This window comes from Apostichopus japonicus, chromosome 22 (genome assembly GCF_037975245.1).
Source record: "Apostichopus japonicus isolate 1M-3 chromosome 22, ASM3797524v1, whole genome shotgun sequence".
Lineage (NCBI taxonomy): Eukaryota > Metazoa > Echinodermata > Holothuroidea > Aspidochirotida > Stichopodidae > Apostichopus > Apostichopus japonicus.
In genome coordinates, this window is record NC_092582.1 from 550,600 (window position 1) to 569,852 (window position 19,253).

The window sequence follows — 19,253 nt, forward strand, 5'->3', positions numbered from 1 at the left end:
GAGGTACTACTAAAAAGGAGCGATGAACAGTAACAATTGCGTTGACAGTAATTCGTTAACATTGTAAGAGTGCAACTACTTCTGTAGAAGTCGACATCTTACATCGCCCGAGTCTAACTGGTTTGGGTCTTTACGAAAGGAGATACTTGCCTGTCTCCAAACCATGTGCTCTGCGTTCTATACCTAGCCTAAAACTGCTGATAACATTTTTGCAACTAATGTCCATTTACGGGTCACCGTTATGCAAGGCGCAACTGGGTTATGAATGGTTTGGAGGTATCAAGATTATAAAATACTAATTATATGATGACTGACGATGACGATGACTGACGTAAGTTAAAACAAGTGTTACAGTGTGACGCCCTATGACGCATAACAATGAATATGAAGATATAATTGCTCGAACATACATCTAGTATATACATAACACACAACTAAGTGTAATAGCTACGCCCTGACCTCAGGTCCAGAGACGTTTTCGGTCTTCGAATACTGTCTGTCAACTCATGGGGAAATGCGTTCCTGACCCTAATAGCTTTAACTAATTGATCTCTGTTTTAGGTGGAGGAGATTGCTTTTGCTCTTATTAGTGATAGACCTTCCCTTCAATTCAATGCCTGGTTGACTTTAACTCCATTTTGCGACTACCAGAGATGAGACCAAGCTACAGGCAGCCTATCGGAGCTCTTCATCTCTCTCTGGAGCTGGCTTGTAGGAGGATGAGGGCCGGAGCTGCTCAATTTGGGACGAAATTTTTTGACGTCGTAAGTCAATATCCTTCCAAATCTCGGACGTGATGTGACAAAAATAGCACACGGGTCCTCCCCGGCCCAAAACGCAAGATTTTGCACACTTGATCGGTGCTGCCTTCTTAGGTATGACAAGAACATATGAAGTAAAACATTATAACCAAGTACGCGATGATATATCGATAATGATACACCAGAACAACTGGATACTGTAGTAGTGGCCGATCCTGCTAACCCGATGGCACGACTGCACTCATATGTGACGAAGACTTAGTGCGCTAGGCTTTTTGGCCTAGCTATCGCGCGAAAAAGGGCGTGACTATTGCAACAATAAATGAAACTCTGATTGCTATAAAAAATAACATGATGAAAATGAGCGATCAGTGTACGTACACCGTGGTAAAACGTTCACGGGCGACTACTTGGCCAGGTGTACCATACATCAAAACTTTTTCCAGAATTTCAGGACTGAGAAACCCGTCACGAAATGTTCTGCCCCCAGTACGGCGAGTTACAAAATAACGCCTTAGTGTAACTGGTACCTACACACACTTAATAGAGAAACGCTGCGTAACCGGGAGAAAAAGACATGTTAAAAATAAGGAAATTTTCAACTCAATGCTTGTAGTAGGTAAAGAGAGGAAGTTCTGGGAATCTTGCGACTTCTTCAAAACAATTGCGAAACGCTGCGAAATAGATGAAAACGCGTTGGAATAGCAGATTGGAAGGAAGAGAGTAAGGACCCGTAAATGATAATTGGGGGCGCAGTGCAAGTATATAAGCAGTTGTTATAGTCTAAGTAGATTGAAGTGCATATGTTTGGAGACAGCTGAAAGAAGAGTGAAGTAAATTATTTACCATGGTGATAAATTTGTATTTCTCTCACGGTAAAATTGGCTCCCAAGTCGACAAACCACCACTGGTTTGTTGTTCCTGTAACAAAAGTAAAACAAAAAGGCACATCAATGTAGCAAATTTTTACTGCGACATGAGCAACAGTGTCTTTATTAACGTTATGGAGTCTGTGCTTTGAAAATAGAGAAATTAATTTAAATAATATGAATTAATTCTGATTAATTGTCAAAGGTTTGATACAACTTATGTTTTGTTTGTTTCTGGAAATCGTATGTAAACTCTGAACATTTACATCAATTTTGTTACGTGTTTGTGTGAAGGGGGGGGGGGGGCAAGGGGTGAGTCTATTCAACCATCTACTTGTTTTACATGTGGTATCAAATAACACCGTAAATGAGGACAGCAAATTTAGTGCCAGAGTATTACTGTGCAAATTTAGTGGGAACGTTGTCACGAAGTCAAACGTAATAAGTCGCATGAATATAGTCGCCTGCTTTGAAGGATACACGATCGCTCCAAACACTAAAGTCGTTACTATTATCAAGAAATCTGCAAAAAGTTGGATTTTAATTCCATCGGTGTTGAGTAATTCCGTTCATAAATCAAAGATTACGTGGCAAGGGACAAATATATTTGATTATTACATTGAGATTGCCAAGTTCAAAGAGTAAAAACATTTCAAAGATATAAATGTCAGAAAAAAATAACATGAACCTAACCCCGTGTGGTAGGAAGTTAAATTATTACATGCTGCATATAGAACAATAGGTATAGGTTCTTAACCTCCTTATCCATAGTATCGAATGAACCTATGAGATATATTCATACAAAATAATAGAGTCGTGGAATAGGGGAATATTTGGTATTGCATATTTATACTGTCCAAACTTTAAATAAACGAAGATTTCAATAATTTCCAAGTTTTATGATATTTTATGAATTTTTTTTATGCCAATTTGCAATAGGACGCCATTTTCATTTACACAATGCAGTCATAATTTTGTAAATTTCTACAGTTCGTTGAAAAGATCGTTCCAATGAAACCATATTTTCCCACATTAGTCAAACTATCAAAGAGTTCTGACGCTTCACTGTATCCCCGCCTATCCCAAATGAAACGAACAGGCCAGGACTCATAATAGACACCACTAAACAACGGTATCCCCGCCTATCACAAATGAAAGGAACAGACCAGGCCTCATATTAGACCCCACTAAAGTACTGTACCCCCGCCTTCCACAATTGAAAGGAACAGACTAGGCCTTATGTTAGACACAAGTAAACTATTGTATCCCCGCATATCTTAATGAAAGGAACAGGCCAGGCCCCGTGTATGACACCACTAAAGTACTGTATCCCCGCCTATCCGAATGAAAGTACAGACCAGGCCTCATGTTAGACACCACTAAACTACTGTATCCCCGCTTATCCCAAATGAAAGGAACAGACAAGTCCTTATGTTTGACTAAACTACTGTATCCCCGCCTATCTCACTGCATGGAACAGACCAGAGCTTATGTTAGACCAGGGTTGTCCAACCTTTTGCAGAGGAGGGCCACATGGAATGATAATATGAAGGAGCGGGCCGCATGAACCCTTCGCTCGATTTTTCGTTTTTTTTTTACCCAAAGCCCAAGGCAACAAAATGTGAGCACTGCGCGCGGAGCGCACTGATTTATTTCCTTCCTGATAGGACAGATGAATAAAGTCCAGCCCCCTCCGCTGAGAGATTGTCACACAAACTCAGTGGCGTCCACTCCCCTTTGTAATTTTTTTGAATTTCCAGGTGGCCTCAGGTGCAATTTGGTGCAATATATAGCACACTTCAACACCCACTCCATTCTGTAAATAATATATGTTCTCATTTGGAAATTAAAAAGGGGTTTTCTGACTTGCGAAGCGGAATGATACTTTCGCCCATCATATTTTTTACTGGGGGGGGGGGGGGAGCTGGCTCCCCCAGCCCCCGGTTCCTACGCCCTTGTACAAACTGACCTGTATGCAGTTTTTTGGACCCAGAAGGTTCGATAAAGCTTCAATTTGTTATCAATAAATCTGCTCACTAAAATTTTGCACCGTAGAGCATTTCTTGCGGGCCGGACGCAACCGTGCGGCGGGCCGGACTGTGGCCCGCGGGCCGTAGGTTGGACAACCCTGTGTTAGACACCACTAAACTACGGTATTCTCCTTTAAGCTTGCCTCAAATCTTTACTACCAGAACGGGCTCTAACTACTCCACATTTATGTTTTTGTAATCTCCAATTCTTGCTCCTGGGAGTCATAGACAATTTCATTTCTAGCGCAGTCATTTGTGATGAAGGGTTATTGAGTTACACAGTGACTGCGGAAATTCCTCGTAGTTGAAAGGTTTTACAAGCAAAGTCATTCCAAATGTGGAGTTTTAAAACATATTACTGCTCATAGAGAGTCGAAACTTTTAATTATATTTTTTATGTAAATGTAACTATATGAATGACTGGTAACATGTGTAATGTGCATCAACGTTAGTCCATACTTCCACGATGTGCATTTCTGGTGATATCCGTGAGATTTTTTGACTTAAACATCATGTTAGATGTTGCGAAATAGATACACATTAGCATATGCGCCTTGTTTAACATGCATATCAATATACAAATTCAAATCGACGACTCCACGTCACCGCTATACTCACGTGTTTGTGAACATCTTCCATTTTCAACTGTTAGGCCATTTACTGCCAGGTCGGCTCCACTGTCACCGTACGCTTTCGATCCTTGATATGCTCTCTTATTTTTCGCAACTGAGAATGACAATAAAAGGTTCAACACATGAAATACGTTGTCAAAGAATGACAAGTACACAACAACGATTCATGTATATGTATGAATTTGCAGTTGTATATAATACTCCGAACAATGTAAACACTTTCTGAATTTCCGGTATTTTTTATTTTGTGATGCATAGATTACGCCTTTGTGTTATATTTTATAACAATAAGGAAAGCAAATGATATGTAAATGGATGCATTAGAATGTTAATCGTATTACTGAGGAGTAATTTTCTTAGTACACAGCCAACGTTTCTTACCATTAACAAGACATTTTCCCACGGGAGGATTCCAAGTTCCATTATCACATCTTGATGTCATACTTCCTATAAGAACAGTGTCGTCGTCATGATCGCATGAAACTGTCAGGTTTGATCCGTGGACGTATGACCGATCATCAAAATATTCTATTTCTCTGCCTTCTTCATCAAGTACTGGTTGGCAGTTTGCTATGGAATTATACGTGTACATTGTTATTATCGACAATACGTGATAATGCGGTGTAGCAATAAGTATATTCAACAATGAGCTTAAACAATCAACTCTGTTTGCTCGAGTTACAATCGCTGACGGGAAGTGATGGTGAAATAGCAATGCTTGTTAACGTCTTCATATGCGGTTATACAACCTCTATGGTTAGATGAGGACACAACTAAGTGGTAACTATGCAGATTGTAATATTTAAATGTTTAATGTTAATATCACTCATTAAGTATCAACGCAAAACTTTCAGAAAAAAAATAGAAAGAGAGACAGTAGCTGTAGATTATGTTTTCTGTCGTTTCTTCGTAGATCTTCGGGGGTTTTAAAATTATTACGAATTACCGAGTACCACATTGTAACAGGAACACATAAATTCAATTACCGTGATGGATATGGAAATTTTTACGTAAGGTTTTAATTCATTGGAAAGCAACTTTCGAAAAAGTCGCGTCGCAATTATGATCGCTATGTTGGTCTTACAAACTCGGTTTCTCAAATTTCCTAGTTTCAGTATCATATGTCAGATATCCAAACGTTTTGACCTTACAGAAGAATGATTACACGTAGCCTCCTTACATTAGCGTTTGAGTACAGCATGATGTAATTACAGGGTACAACGACTCGTTGGTCTTGTCATTTTGTCTCCATGATGTAACACAGGTGTGAATATAAAACAAACTAGTAAAACTATAGTACTAAGATGTGTATACGACACTTGCTGATTTTTTTCATCCATGAAAATTACATATCGCATAATAAGTTATAATAGTTCGGCGTAAAAGCGATTTGTGAGGCACTTATTAGACCAATTAGCTACAAATTAACAAGATTACTTTAAACTGTTTTCAGACGTGACATCTCCCTAGTTTAATCTTACTTTGTGGTCATTACTGCTTTATAAAATTTAAACTGTGCCTTCTATGGTAAAACAGCTGAGGGCTTACCTGCGCTTGTACACCTTGGAATGCTAGGGGACCACTGTCCGTTTCGACAAATAGAAGATTCGGTCCTGTCGGGGAACAATCCATCTCGGCATGAAACTTCAAGCTCCGTACCAGGATCGAACTCGTTTTCTCTAGAGGATGCACCGCCATAAAAAATCGTAAAGTAGTCCATGCTGCTCACCGCAAGACATTTTGCTGATGATGACGATAAGAAAGTTACATCATTTTTATAAATACATTTGAAACCACTTTAATTCGAATCTTGTACATTTAAATTGATCATGCCTAGTATTAATCGTGTAACAAACTAATAGAAGTGGTTAAATTTAGAGGTATCGACAAGAACCCTGCAGACATGTAATGTTACTTGTGCAAGCGAAACAATTATGCTTTACTTAAAGCCGATAATCTTCAAACTCTAACTTGACATTCATTGTATATTATCATTCCGAACATATTGCTGGTCATGAGCACTAAACACGTACAAAGTGAACCAAACGAGGCAGAAAAGATACATTACAAAATAAATAGGAAGAAAGTGAAACTTTTATGCCACAGATTATGGTCAATGCGTTTGTCAAATGTTCACCACCCCACCCCCCCTTCCCCGCCTTCCTCACTTCGCCTCCTTGGGATGGGATTATGAAATTGACATATTCTAAAAAAAAAAACAATGCCAAATTCTGTATTAAAAATGGAAATTGTTTTGGCATAAACAGTTAGCAAATTGCTGTAAAGTAAACATTTTGAGAAAATAGTCAGAATATAACCAGAATAAAATATTCGAGAATTTGAGACGTTAACGAAATTTCGGAGTGGGCTGTGATCAAGCTTCAATGTCTTTAGGGGTATAATGGGGGGAGAGAGCGTAGTGGGCTGTGGTCAAGCTTCAATGCCCTTATGAATACAATGGGGGAGAGCTTAGTGGGCTGTGGTCAAGCTTCTAATTTATTGAAACTTCAGGACATAATCAATCTAAGAACTTCCTTAATCACGTATCGTTTCATACACAATCTGCTACCAGACGCTCTCTCTAACTTTTTCACAATCAATTCCCTCATTCATAACTACAATACACGGAATCCACAGCTTCTTTTGCATACTGTAAATCGCACTTCTTCCCACTCAAGCCTTCGTTATCGTTCCACTAATCTTTGGAACTCATTACCCAAGGCAATAAGTGACAAGCCTAGCTTAAAATCTTTTAGGTATAACTTAAGTAATTATTATTTAAACAAATACTAACTCTTGACAAGTAACTGAAAGACTCCAACTTGTTGTATGAACAAACTCAGGTGTTCAGATGCACTGGATTGTTTTTTTTTGCGGGGGGGGGGGGGGGTTATTGTTTTGTTATGGTCTTTTTGTCCTATTGTTTGAAATTGTGTATTTTGCTTTGTTGTACTTTGATTGGTCTCTTTCTCTTCATTTTAGGGAGCGAAGCACCCCGTCAAGCCCGCAAGGGTTTTTTGTTCCGCTTCCTTCACTTTATGTATTATTCACTAATACTTCATGTTACTTGTTATTTGTAAACGTTTAAATGCATGTTGTGAAAACAAATACATGAAATGAAATGAAATATGTCTTTAAGGATATAGGGTAGCATTGTCTCAAGTATTGTTAGTTCTTTCTTCGCTCATTTGATTGATTCCTTCATTTTGGAGAGTGGGGCCGGGTGGGGGGGGGGGGGTTATATTACACGTTTACGACCATCTTCCTTCTTTCTGCATATTTTCTTTGGTTATTAATTCCAATGCACTTGTGATATTGAAATACTTTTCATTGATGTCTTTACATTTATGGAAGTGGCACATTACGAGAAATTCTAGTTCATTCCAATTCAACCTAGATAAGATTTGACAAATCATGACAATTGCAGTTTCCTAAGCTTCTTCAGGCTTAGTTCATTTGCAGTTCAAATTATATTGTCAGCAAAATATCAAAACTTTAAGAAAAAGAGAACAGCGATTCTAGAGTTGTTGACATGTATTCCAACAGAACCAACCACACTATCTAATGAATCGAAGGTGGGTTTTGAATTGCATGAGATCAACAATGCATTTGTGCTTGTCTTTTAGCTATAATAAGAAGAAGATTACCTTCAACACAAGTTGGTAAAATGCGGTTCCAGACTCCATTCACGCATGTAATACTCTCGACGACATCAGAAATATTGAACCCATCATTACACGTGACTGTTACCCTGTCACCATGACGCGGTGGTCTTGTAATTACAGTGTTGTTCATGTAGTGTACATTTCCGTTATCCACCAACCTCACTTCACAAATAGCTAAGAGGAGAAAAAAGCAACAAACTGTAAATGAAATTCATTTCATATTTCGTATTTGATGAGATATAGTTTGTCATGTACTTATCGTAAATTTCGCATTCAATATGTTTTTTAGTCAAAATCAATGTCTTCATTTTTTTCAAATTAAATTAAAATAAAATGAATGTATGCTTATAAGTGCTTTCATATCATTTGGTTTCCCCCTGTTTATATCTCAGCTAGAACTGGTGAGTCACTATTGTTTATAACATACGAGTTGTTCTTGTTGTTTGTTGTTGTTGTTTTGCTGAGCCCCAGCTGTTAATTTGTAGCCATGAATGTAAAAGCATTTATTAAACTTGTTCATCGCTTCCCTTTACTTGTGATACTGTGATCAAGCATACAGGTAAATAGTGAGGGATGGATGTTCATCACTTTTAATGCTAAAGATTCGAGAATGTTGTGTACACCAATTAAACACACACACCACGAAACTACAATACGCGTTATAAGGCCAACTGTCATATATAAACGAAACTGTTGTAAGCCTACGTGTACCTTACCTGTCTATAAGTAGCCTATGCTCTAACAACGTCTGCTACCAGGCGCAGCACGTGCTAGTATAACCTACACATGTTGTTTACACCGATTAAACACATACTCCCCATGCACTACAAACTACATTACCGAACAGAGATGTAATATATACAAACAACATCGTACCTTCGTTATATGTATGTGTATTCTGTAACTTCTGCTACCAAGCACAGTACATGGGAGCATTAGCGTACACAGTATCGCAATGTACAGTGTAAAGAAATAATATCATATGACTGTACATTTGCTCCTTTCTTTGGGAAACGTCAAAACTGTTAAATCTTTCTTTAGACGAGTAACATGTGTATTAATTTCAGGAGAGGCAATGTACACATGCATATATGCCCACATACCTATTGTACAACGTGGGTATGTACTTGGTCCTCTCCACTCTCCTTTTCTGCAGGTACGTTGCTCTTCATTAACATTTTCAAGGACAAAACCTTCTTCCACACAATGAAATGTTGCCAGGGTGGAATGCGGGTAATGAGAACCAACACTTTCTTCACTATAAGTAACTGCCAGGTTATCTGGATGGTTCACCAAGGGAGGGCATGGATCTGAAAATCGAGAATTCGTTAAAAGATATTCAAGATATATTCCATTTAACAGCAATTTAATGTAACATGACTGTGCAAAGTAAGTTCTCAATATATTTTATAATCAAGATCCCTTCATTTGTTTCCATAGTAAAGCTTGCTTCACACGTTTTCTTTGCATTTGGATAAATAAGTAAGACATGGGTTATTACTTGGCGAGAAAACTAAGAACGGAATATCGCATTCGGTTTTTGAAAACATACATCTTATTTCATCATAAACATCACATGATAGTGGTTAACACGTTCGCTAAAATCACGATCGCTACGCGATCTCTACTATCAGTTGGCACCTATAGAAAACTTGAAAAAACAATTACCAACGCTGCCATTTAAATTTGAAACCATTGCATAATTTTGCGATGCCTATTTTTTTCCTTCTTGTTTTAGCATTGATGACATGTTCAACATATTTAAGATCACCACACGGTTTATGCCGTGAGAGGACAATTGCAGCGCTTTGTTTTCTTCTGCGTGTATTCGAAACCCCATTTGAGAACCAGATGGCATGAACATGTAAATAAAAATAAAAGCTTTTGGTGATCACACAAAGATTTCTCCTAGTATCACTACATATTATCGGAATATAGCAATCATGGTCAGTATATTAATTTACCCCCGTTCACACACCACCGATAAAATATATACACAAATATTGTTAGTATGTCACTACTGTGATTAAGAAAGAAAGGGTCTTCTTGTCTTCTCACCACCAACACATGAAGGAACTTCCTGTTCCCACTGTCCATTCCAACACCTAGACGTATGCACAACTTCGCCGTCAATGAAGTGTGTTCCTGATGCACATACCGCCTGGAGTCTACCACCGTGCTGTGGGTTTTCAGTACGGTTATTGTTGTGGTCATAGTAAACAAACCGGCCATTTGAAAATTCCTCCCTACTGCAGGATACTAGAGATAAAATTCATTTGCACATATTACATGGTTTCATACGCTCACCGTCAAAATTTGGTCTAATTGGCAGCTAGACGTGTATTATTGTTTACTGACTGTGTAGTGCACTTCTTGGGAACAAATAGAAGCAGATTACCCCGTACAGTGAAGCATCCCATGAACAGACATACCGTGCTACTCATTTAAGTGACAATACTACGTAATGCTACATGTGTAACATTTATCAAACTTACAATTAATAAGAACACCAAAGACGCTATTATTCAGACTAGTCAAAAACAGTTATGAGGATTATTATTTAAATTAAAATTACGTTTAGATTTTTAAATATATCAAAATACCTCTTTCACACAGTAACACGACTCCCTGCCATTCTCCAAATGAGCAAGTTTTTCTGCCTCCACGGGTCGGCGTGTCAAGGAACCCGAAATCATTACAAGTTACTATAGCAACAGTTCCTGGAAGGTGAATAATGTCTGCATTATTCCCGTCTTCAATGCTGACCTCAATATTCCATTCACTACTCTGCAAGTCCCATTTGTTGCAAGACTCTGATATGAAGAAAGCATAAAAAGAAACTAAACCATACCTAGGAGTAAACCTATTGTTGACAAACGAAAGAAGCTAAATGAGTTGCACGAGTAATTTGTACTTTGCGTGGTAGATAACAATTAACATCTTATATTCGAATACTACATCCGGTGTGCTCAATTAGAACCAATTGGACTGGAGCTGCAGAAGTTAGAATATCAACGTGTGTATTCCTTACTCTCGACACATTTCGGTAGAGCAGTTGTCCAGACTCCCAAATCACATACTGAATCTTCAATTTCTGTGGTTTGGTAACCCCCATTACAAGTTACGTTTCTTGTTGTTCCTTGCTCTGGGTTATCCGTGGAATAAAGAACACGTCCATTCCGTATGTTTTGGTGGAAACATGTAACTGAAATGTACAAGAATGTTTCAATTTGATTACGTTAGAAAATAAATAATGTTATAGCGGCAGGACTCTGTGCTTTGTTATATCGAAGCGTATTCTTTTCAGATTTATTTCTTTACGTTATGAGAATTCCGTAAAACGGACTGAATCTGTATCACATACATTGCAAGAACGTAAAGAGGAGTGTAAAAACAAAACGACGTCCTTTGTTATTTGCAGCATCATTTAAAGAATTATTTTAAAAGAATTAAGATTTACCCTTACAGAAATATGTTGTAGAAATGATTTGCCTTAAATTCCCTTGTCCTTATCCGGGTAAATATAATATATAATACTATATAAATATTCACATTTGAGAATCAGTTTACCGTTTAATTAATGTGTAACTGATCATGATGTTTATTTAGATACCATACGTATAATGAGTATCCATTTCCTCTCATTCCATATGACCCAAGACTGATTTCCATAAAGCTGTAAAGTTCAATCATTGTCAATCATAGTAGGTTATTGTTGCTTCGATTATGAAATATAGGCCTATCCGGCCATTGCCTAAATAGAAGGCTACGTATTCGATCTATACATATGAAATAACACATACACATTTTGTCTTAATGCGTTATTCAGATTTCATGACATACTTTTAGTACAAGTTGGTGCATCTCCTCGCCATTGTCCAGTAAGACATTGCTTCGTGTCACTAGTTCGATGTCCACGCTCAGTACATACAAAGGTAGCAGTGGTACCGTGTGGTCTGGTTCCTCGCTCCACTGAGTCTCTGTTATATTCAACTCTCCATTGGCCAACACCAATATCATCCTCACTACAGGGGTCTGATGTCAATACAAAAGAACATGTGTCAGAAACGAATTTGAACCAATTTCGCTTTTACACAAATGAAATGAGCTTGAGTCTCAAGAGAAAATTGTGGACATATTGCTTATGAGTTTGTTCTCTTTATGAATTACATGAAGTACATTATACATCATGTGCACAAGCCTATTAAGCTCCCTGGCTGTTCAAACAGTAATCATTATGATACATGGTAAGTCAGTTATTTATCAGAAGAGCTGATCTTAAATTGATTATAATAGCACGTTTCATTAAGAAAGGAATTGTTGTTCCGCATGTTATTAAATTGAAGTTTCGAGACAAACATTGACCATTCTGTTCCAAGCGGCTGTTTCCAATAGTTCTGTCTGAATAAATTAATGGAATTGGATCTATTAACAGAACAGTAAATGTCCATAAACAGTCTTCTGTATATCACCTCGTCATCACATATGATGTCATAATATCAATAACCTTTGTTTTCAGGCAAAAACAGTGTACGTTAACCTGCTAATTATGCACTGGCATTTACCTTCAGTACAAACAGGAACGTTTGTCGACCAAACGCCAGCATTACATCTTGATTCAGCTACTGGTTGGCGCTGGTGGTAACCTTCCTCGCATGTGAATATACGTACCGAGCCGTGCTCCGGGCGCGATGGTCTATATTCCACTCGGCCATGTTGTAACCCTTCTTCTGGGCATGCAACTGTGAGAGATGCATACGTCAGTTGATGGTAATGTCAGATCGTTTAAAACAATTATATAACCAATTTAACATTAAACAGGAAGTTTGATATCTTAATAATTTACTACTTGTAATGCCTTCAGTAATGTTGCCAAATGGGAAACAAATTTCTCTTTTTATGGAAGTCTCTTGTGATTCAACCTAGAACAGAAAGACTGTCAATGTTTACGTTATTTAAAGAAATCGCAAGCACATGTAGTATTTTCTTTCTTCAGTGGTATGTACGCTGTAAAACGTAGTACATTTTTTTGCGATAGTGAACATATGTTCTTTAAATGTCAAAGTAGGTTCTGCAAATGATAGTCTGTTAACGTGTTCGAAAAGCAGTGATTTTATGTTGTTTCTGGACTGACAAATTGCTCCAGGACTTCCCGGGGAATATAACGAGAATTGGCAGTAGTAAAAACTGTATTAATGTATTAACTGTATCAATGTATTAACTCATAAACGACTAGTCTATTTTAATGTTGACGTATGCCTCTGCTACATCTAATCGCATGAAAGACCAGAATGAACACATTAATGTTACTCCACCCCTGTTTATGTATATGTTGCATTAAGCAAAGACCATCAAATATATAACATTTTGGCAAACATCCACATGTTTTGATTTCATTTAGACTGAGGATTCGCTTCAAAACTCACGTCTTTCATAAGTCACATCTTTAATTACTCACATTTTCAAAAACCTTAATAATTGCCACGATTTACTTCATCTAAACTTTAAAATTTTGAACGAAGGAATTTTTGAAGGCAGTTTTTTGTAGGATTCGCTGTAGAGAATACTGATTTTTCATTTTGTTTTACGTTTATGATCTTAAATAATTTAATGACTATCAAGTTTGGTCACTGTAACAACATTCTCATTAACTATTCTTTAACTGTAAATTGTTTACTTTAAACTGCTTCAATCTCAAAAAGCACTAATCCACATACTTTTGTTACAAGACAGCGTGTTTCCTCGCCAAGATCCCCGTTGGCAAATTTTCTCTCCTGAATTCTCGTATCCATGCGGACATTCTAAAGTGGCGATTGTACCGGGCGATTTAAAATAACGATCTTGAGCGTGAGGGCGATACCTAAGATCCCATCCATTCCCGTCGAGTTCATTCTCGCTACATGGATCTGATGATTAAAATACAGCAAAAAGATATCGTTTGTACTCTGGACGTATGAATAAAACCCAAAGATATTATATTTTGGTTTTGAAAGGTAAATACGGTTGAATATATGTAACAGTTATAATCAATGTATATAGACTGTATATGTATATCACTGTGGACATACCTTAGACCAAATTCAATAATAACACGGCTTTCAACGAGGTCACCATGTATATTTATTGAAGTTGGCCTGTCACAATTAAATATCAAAGGAGAATTTAATAATGATGTAAACGGTCGCATATGGAGACTTTGTTAAATACTGCTTTATCTGTCATAGGCTTAGGAAGAGGTGGGGCAGGATTTGGTTACCCCCTCCCCCCCCCCCCCCCCCCCACACACACACATAACTCTGCCTCTTTCATTCAGCTGGATACTTTAAAAAAAAATGTTAACAGTTTCATCAAAATATTCAGTAGGAAAGTTGAAATGTTTAATGCCAAACTGATCCAATTTTATTCTCCACAACGAATATTCATCTCTCTTTATCTACATTCGGCTCTAAGCATTTTTTTTGAATACAAATATATTAATATAAATATTTATCGCTGCTATCCCAGTCATAGCAAATACCACATTTTAGGTCATCTACGCTAAAGTAGACTGCATAAGATTTAAATAAGAACTTGTGCATGAGGCCACAATATGTTTGTCGTAGATATATGTCTCTTCAACAATTATGCAATAATTCAGCTATCATAGATAAGATTTACTGCATTTTGGAATTTCAAGTTAAAGTCAAGTTTCTTTGTTATGATGGGAGCAAAAGCAAGATCTGTTAAAATAGCGCGTCTGTCGATATCACACCAACGATATGTCTATAATTGTATATATATATATATATATATATATATATATATGAAGTTGACTGGGTTCAAGCCACTTTTTAATGATGAAGTTCGCACAATTATCAAATCCTCCAACACGGCTACCTGCAATCTTTACCCTATGCCCACTTGGGTACTTAGAAAGTGTCTTGACCCCCTTTTGCCTGTATTGACTACCATGATAAATCTTTCACTTAAAGATGGTAATGATCCTGACAAATGGAAGATTGCTACCGTTACTCCATTGTTAAAGAAAGCAGGTTTGGACCCTATCTATTCTAATTATAGACCAATAAGTAATTTGAGCTATGTTTCCAAGTTAGTTGAACGAGCTGTAGTTAATGAGATTGTCTTACATTGTTCATCACATGCTCCTTTTCCTGATTGCCAATCTGCGTACAGGCAAAATCACTCTACAGAAACTGCACTTATGAAAATACATAGTGATATATTGATGAATATGGACCAACAACAATGCTCTCTTTTAATCCTGTTGGATTTGAGTGCAGCGTTCGATACTGTAACCATGATATTCTTATGAACATATTGCGTACCCAATTTGGTATTGTTAATAATGCACAAAAATGGATTGGTAATTATCTGTCTTTCAGAAAACAGCATGTATCTAAAGAAAATATCTCATCGAAAGATTTTTCTTTGAATTGTGGTGTACCACAGGGCAGCTGTCTCGGTCCTGTTCTTTTTCTTTGTTATGTTTCTCAGTTGTTTACCATTGTCTCTAAACACCTTCCTAACGCATATAGTTATGCTGATGATACACAGTTATATCTTTCAATGCTGGTTCTCTGTTATCTGAGGAACGGGCTGTTCTGGCAATGCAATCATTTATATTCGAAATAAGACATTCGATGATCAGTAATGGGCTAATGATCAATGATTCCAAGACTGAGTTTCTTTTAATTGGTGTTCGTCAAAAAGTTGCTAAGACTCGGGTTCAGATGATTAAAGTAGATAACGTGGATATTAAGCCATGTGATAGTGCAAAAAATCTTGGGGTTCATCTTAACAGCAACATGTCAATGGACATTCATATTGGAAAAGTTTGCTCAAGGGCATACCATGGACTCTATAATATTCGTCAGATCAGAAAATTCCTGGATGAGGACTGTACTAAAACTCTTATTAATGCTTTTGTAATTAGTCACATTGACTACTGTAATGCACCCATGATTGGTTTACCTGGTTATAAGCTTCGTAGAGTTCAAATGGTACTTAATGGAGCGGATCGGTTGATTTACGCTCTTCTAAATTTTGTCACATTACTTTTACTTTACAATCTCTTCATTGGTTACCTGTACAGCAACGCATTGAATTTAAACGAATCTTGCAAGTATTTAAATGTTTAAAAGGTCTTGCACCTAAGTATTTATGTGATATGATCTTGGTGAAGTCTAGTTCTTACTCATTGCGCTCACATTCTCAAATCACCCTGCATGTTCCTCGTATCAATCATAATACGTTAGGCAATAGGGCTTTTGCCTACACAGGACCTCGGTTGTGGAATTCACTTCCGGTGGAATTGATGTGTATCGACTCCTTGACCCTGGATGCTTTCAAGTTTAAGCTTGCTTATTTTGATTGACCCGACTGGTTGGCTTTTTCCTTGTTAAGCGCTTTTGTACAAAATTAGCGCTATATAAATGCATATATTATTATTATATATATATATATATATATATATATATATATCCATGCATGTATTTTCATGTTTTAAAAATAATTATAGTGGAAGCGTAGGCCCATGCTTTTCAAACTTTTCTTGGGAAAAGCACCTGTTTGCAGTTTACAATGTCAAATTGTGTAAGATGATAAAGTGGTAGATTTCAATCCATTTGGGGTACGTTCTTACCTTCGACACATTCAGGAAGCTCTCTCGTCCACTGTCCGGCGTCACAGGTAGATGCACCGTTTCCTCGTAATGTAAAACCGTCATCGCAAATGTAAGATCGGTCAGTTCCATGTTCAACACGATCGCTTGAGTATTCCACCCGACCATTATTCAAATTCTCACCTTCACAAGGAACTAATGAAATTAAAGAATGAAAATTGCGAAGGAAATATCTTCGTTTCTGTTGAAATTTAAATGGAGCCTGGAGTATTCTGAAATTGTTGCGTAAAATAGTATTATTCGAGACTCACAACTTTGGTTAAAAGAACAACGACAACAATATGGCTGCATTCATTTAATTAAATTTGTATATTCGTCAAGTCGTCAAGTCGTCAATTCGTCAATTCGTCAATACGTCAATCCGTCAATCCGTCAATTCGTCAATTCATCAATGCATCAATTCATCGAACTCATTTTTTTTCATCGGACGTCTGTTTTCAAACATATTTAAGTAGGAAATTAAAGAAACTACTAGTAAATAGGACTGTGTATCTGTTGCACATAATTAGGATCGATCAAGATATATGCTCGCAAATCAAATCGGGGTTAAATTCAGATTGCTTTCACTTTTATTGAGTCTGATTTTCTTTTATTTGTGAAGTTACAGGTTAAAAAACAAGACGTCACTTACTCTTTCTACAGAATGGTCGCTGCCCATCCCAACTTCCAAGTCGACACGTCTGTTGTACATCTGTGGCATATCCATATTGTAGACAGTTGAAGGTGGCAATAGTTCCACCTAACCGGTATCCGGAGCCTGGTTCCGATTCAGGTGTGTTGTAGACAGCTTCCCAGTATCCAAAGTCAATTGATGATTCACTACAGGGCTCTAAAATTGAAAATGATTATATTTTCATTCTCAAAAAGGTGGAGTTGAAAAAATAGGTGTCTCTGTGCAGGTTTTTATTTGAAAGTTTGATATATAATACATCAATAAATTTCCTTTTCTCTATTTAAGAATGTCAGTTATTCTGCAATCGTTTCTAAGTGGCATCATACTCGATTGTTAGATCTGTACAGTTGTTAATATGAATCAAATAAATAATAATTCACAAGATATGTGCTCAGTTTGGTAGAAAATATATAAAAAGAAATGGATAAAATATGACTGAATCTTCTGGATAATTACTCAATATAATCCAAGCTCTAAATGTTCATGTTTGCTGTGAGATGTTTTAAAGAAACGTCACAAAAATTCAATTCTTACATCAATATATGTATCTTTGTGTACCTGTGGTCGTGTGGTGTCTTTTGAAAGTTTCTTAATTCATAAGAGGACAATACAATTACACATAATTTATGTTTTGGCATCTACAAACATAGTCAATATTACTGAGTATAGAACATTCAACCCGAAATACGATATTTATAACACGAGGATTTTATAAAGTATTTGAAAGTCAGTTTCTTCGTTGGTTTGTGTGTCACCTTGTGCTTGCATACACATACCTTCAATACACCTTGGTGGTTCATTAGTCCAAATTCCTAAATCACATGAACTTGAGTTATGGTGGCTTTTGTAGTAACCATTATTGCACGTAAACGTTGCGGTGGTATTTTGTTCCAGTGTTAGGATTAAACGTGCATCTAGTGTATACCTTACTCGCCCGTTCTGTATGGCAATCGGTGGGCACAGAACTGGTACAAATGAAAAAATGAAAAATGAAAATTGCGGTACAAATAGAATTGATATTATCACAATTAGAAATAATAATAAAACGTATTGCTTTTACTATTTGGAATAAAAGACTTGTTTTTCTTGAAAACATCATAGAAAGGACAAAAATAGTATAATTACTAGCTCTGATAAAGGGTAAAATGAGTCATGAGCTATAATGGGCTATAAATAAATAACATATTCTGTGCAGCTATAGAAATTATAAAACTCGTTCTCGATGCCAGTCTTTTCTGAACAGACATTTATTTGGTTATAATTCAGATTTCTTTCTCATTCATAACGCAGTTGATAAAGTGCTGGACAATACTATTTTTTAATTAAATTCTTTCTTACTCTTCTCGCATGTAGGCATTGGAGAAGACCACGATTGGACGCGTCTTCCGTTTGATTGACAGGTTGATTGACCTGGAGCGCCTTCTGGTATTCTATACCCTCTCCTACAGGTGAATGACCGAATTGTTCTTACTGGTTTGTATCTGCTGTTAGTACATGATATACCATCAGGATGACTGTAATTCACTGAAATGCCTGCGTCTTGAGTGACTTGGATTAAACAACCGACTAAAGAAGAGATCAAAGGAATAATGTTTACTAAATCGTTGAAAGCGAGATGTGAAATCAAACTTGTTACTACATGAGAAGTGCGATATGTATACTATCTATTCTTATGTCAAACTAAGAAAGAAAACAGAAATATATGATAGTGCGAAAGATGAAAGTGATTGTTCGCAAAAATATGTTGAAGAAGAGCATGAAAAGTAACGAGGTCTCTTATCTACGATGCAATGTAATGCGATGTAATATGCCCAATTGAAAACGTTGTTTTGCATCTTTGTGAGAAAGAAATAGATTGGACATAAATATAACACGTGAATGTAAAGTTGCATGCCTGGATCAGGTTTATACTCACTTTGTTATTCTGTATAAGTAGGCTAATC

General features: G+C 37.0%; 1 protein-coding gene across 18 annotated transcripts in view; it reads right to left on the reverse strand.

The window, feature by feature from the left end:
* LOC139964060 (sushi, von Willebrand factor type A, EGF and pentraxin domain-containing protein 1-like) overlaps positions 1-19,253 on the reverse strand; it is a 495,975-nt gene that overhangs the window by 24,224 nt on the left and 452,498 nt on the right. For all 18 annotated transcript variants that reach the window (XM_071965388.1, XM_071965391.1, XM_071965390.1 and 15 more), the window contains 15 exons: positions 18,087-18,275; positions 17,269-17,466; positions 16,599-16,772; positions 13,675-13,863; positions 12,523-12,699; positions 11,801-11,992; positions 10,989-11,162; positions 10,561-10,770; positions 10,016-10,216; positions 9,061-9,267; positions 7,940-8,131; positions 5,841-6,035; positions 4,674-4,862; positions 4,279-4,386; positions 1,608-1,682 (listed from right to left, as the gene is read on the reverse strand). In XM_071965388.1, the coding sequence (XP_071821489.1) occupies positions 1,608-1,682; positions 4,279-4,386; positions 4,674-4,862; positions 5,841-6,035; positions 7,940-8,131; positions 9,061-9,267; positions 10,016-10,216; positions 10,561-10,770; positions 10,989-11,162; positions 11,801-11,992; positions 12,523-12,699; positions 13,675-13,863; positions 16,599-16,772; positions 17,269-17,466; positions 18,087-18,275 (2,670 nt within the window). The remainder of the gene's footprint in view (positions 1-1,607; positions 1,683-4,278; positions 4,387-4,673; positions 4,863-5,840; positions 6,036-7,939; positions 8,132-9,060; positions 9,268-10,015; positions 10,217-10,560; positions 10,771-10,988; positions 11,163-11,800; positions 11,993-12,522; positions 12,700-13,674; positions 13,864-16,598; positions 16,773-17,268; positions 17,467-18,086; positions 18,276-19,253) is intronic.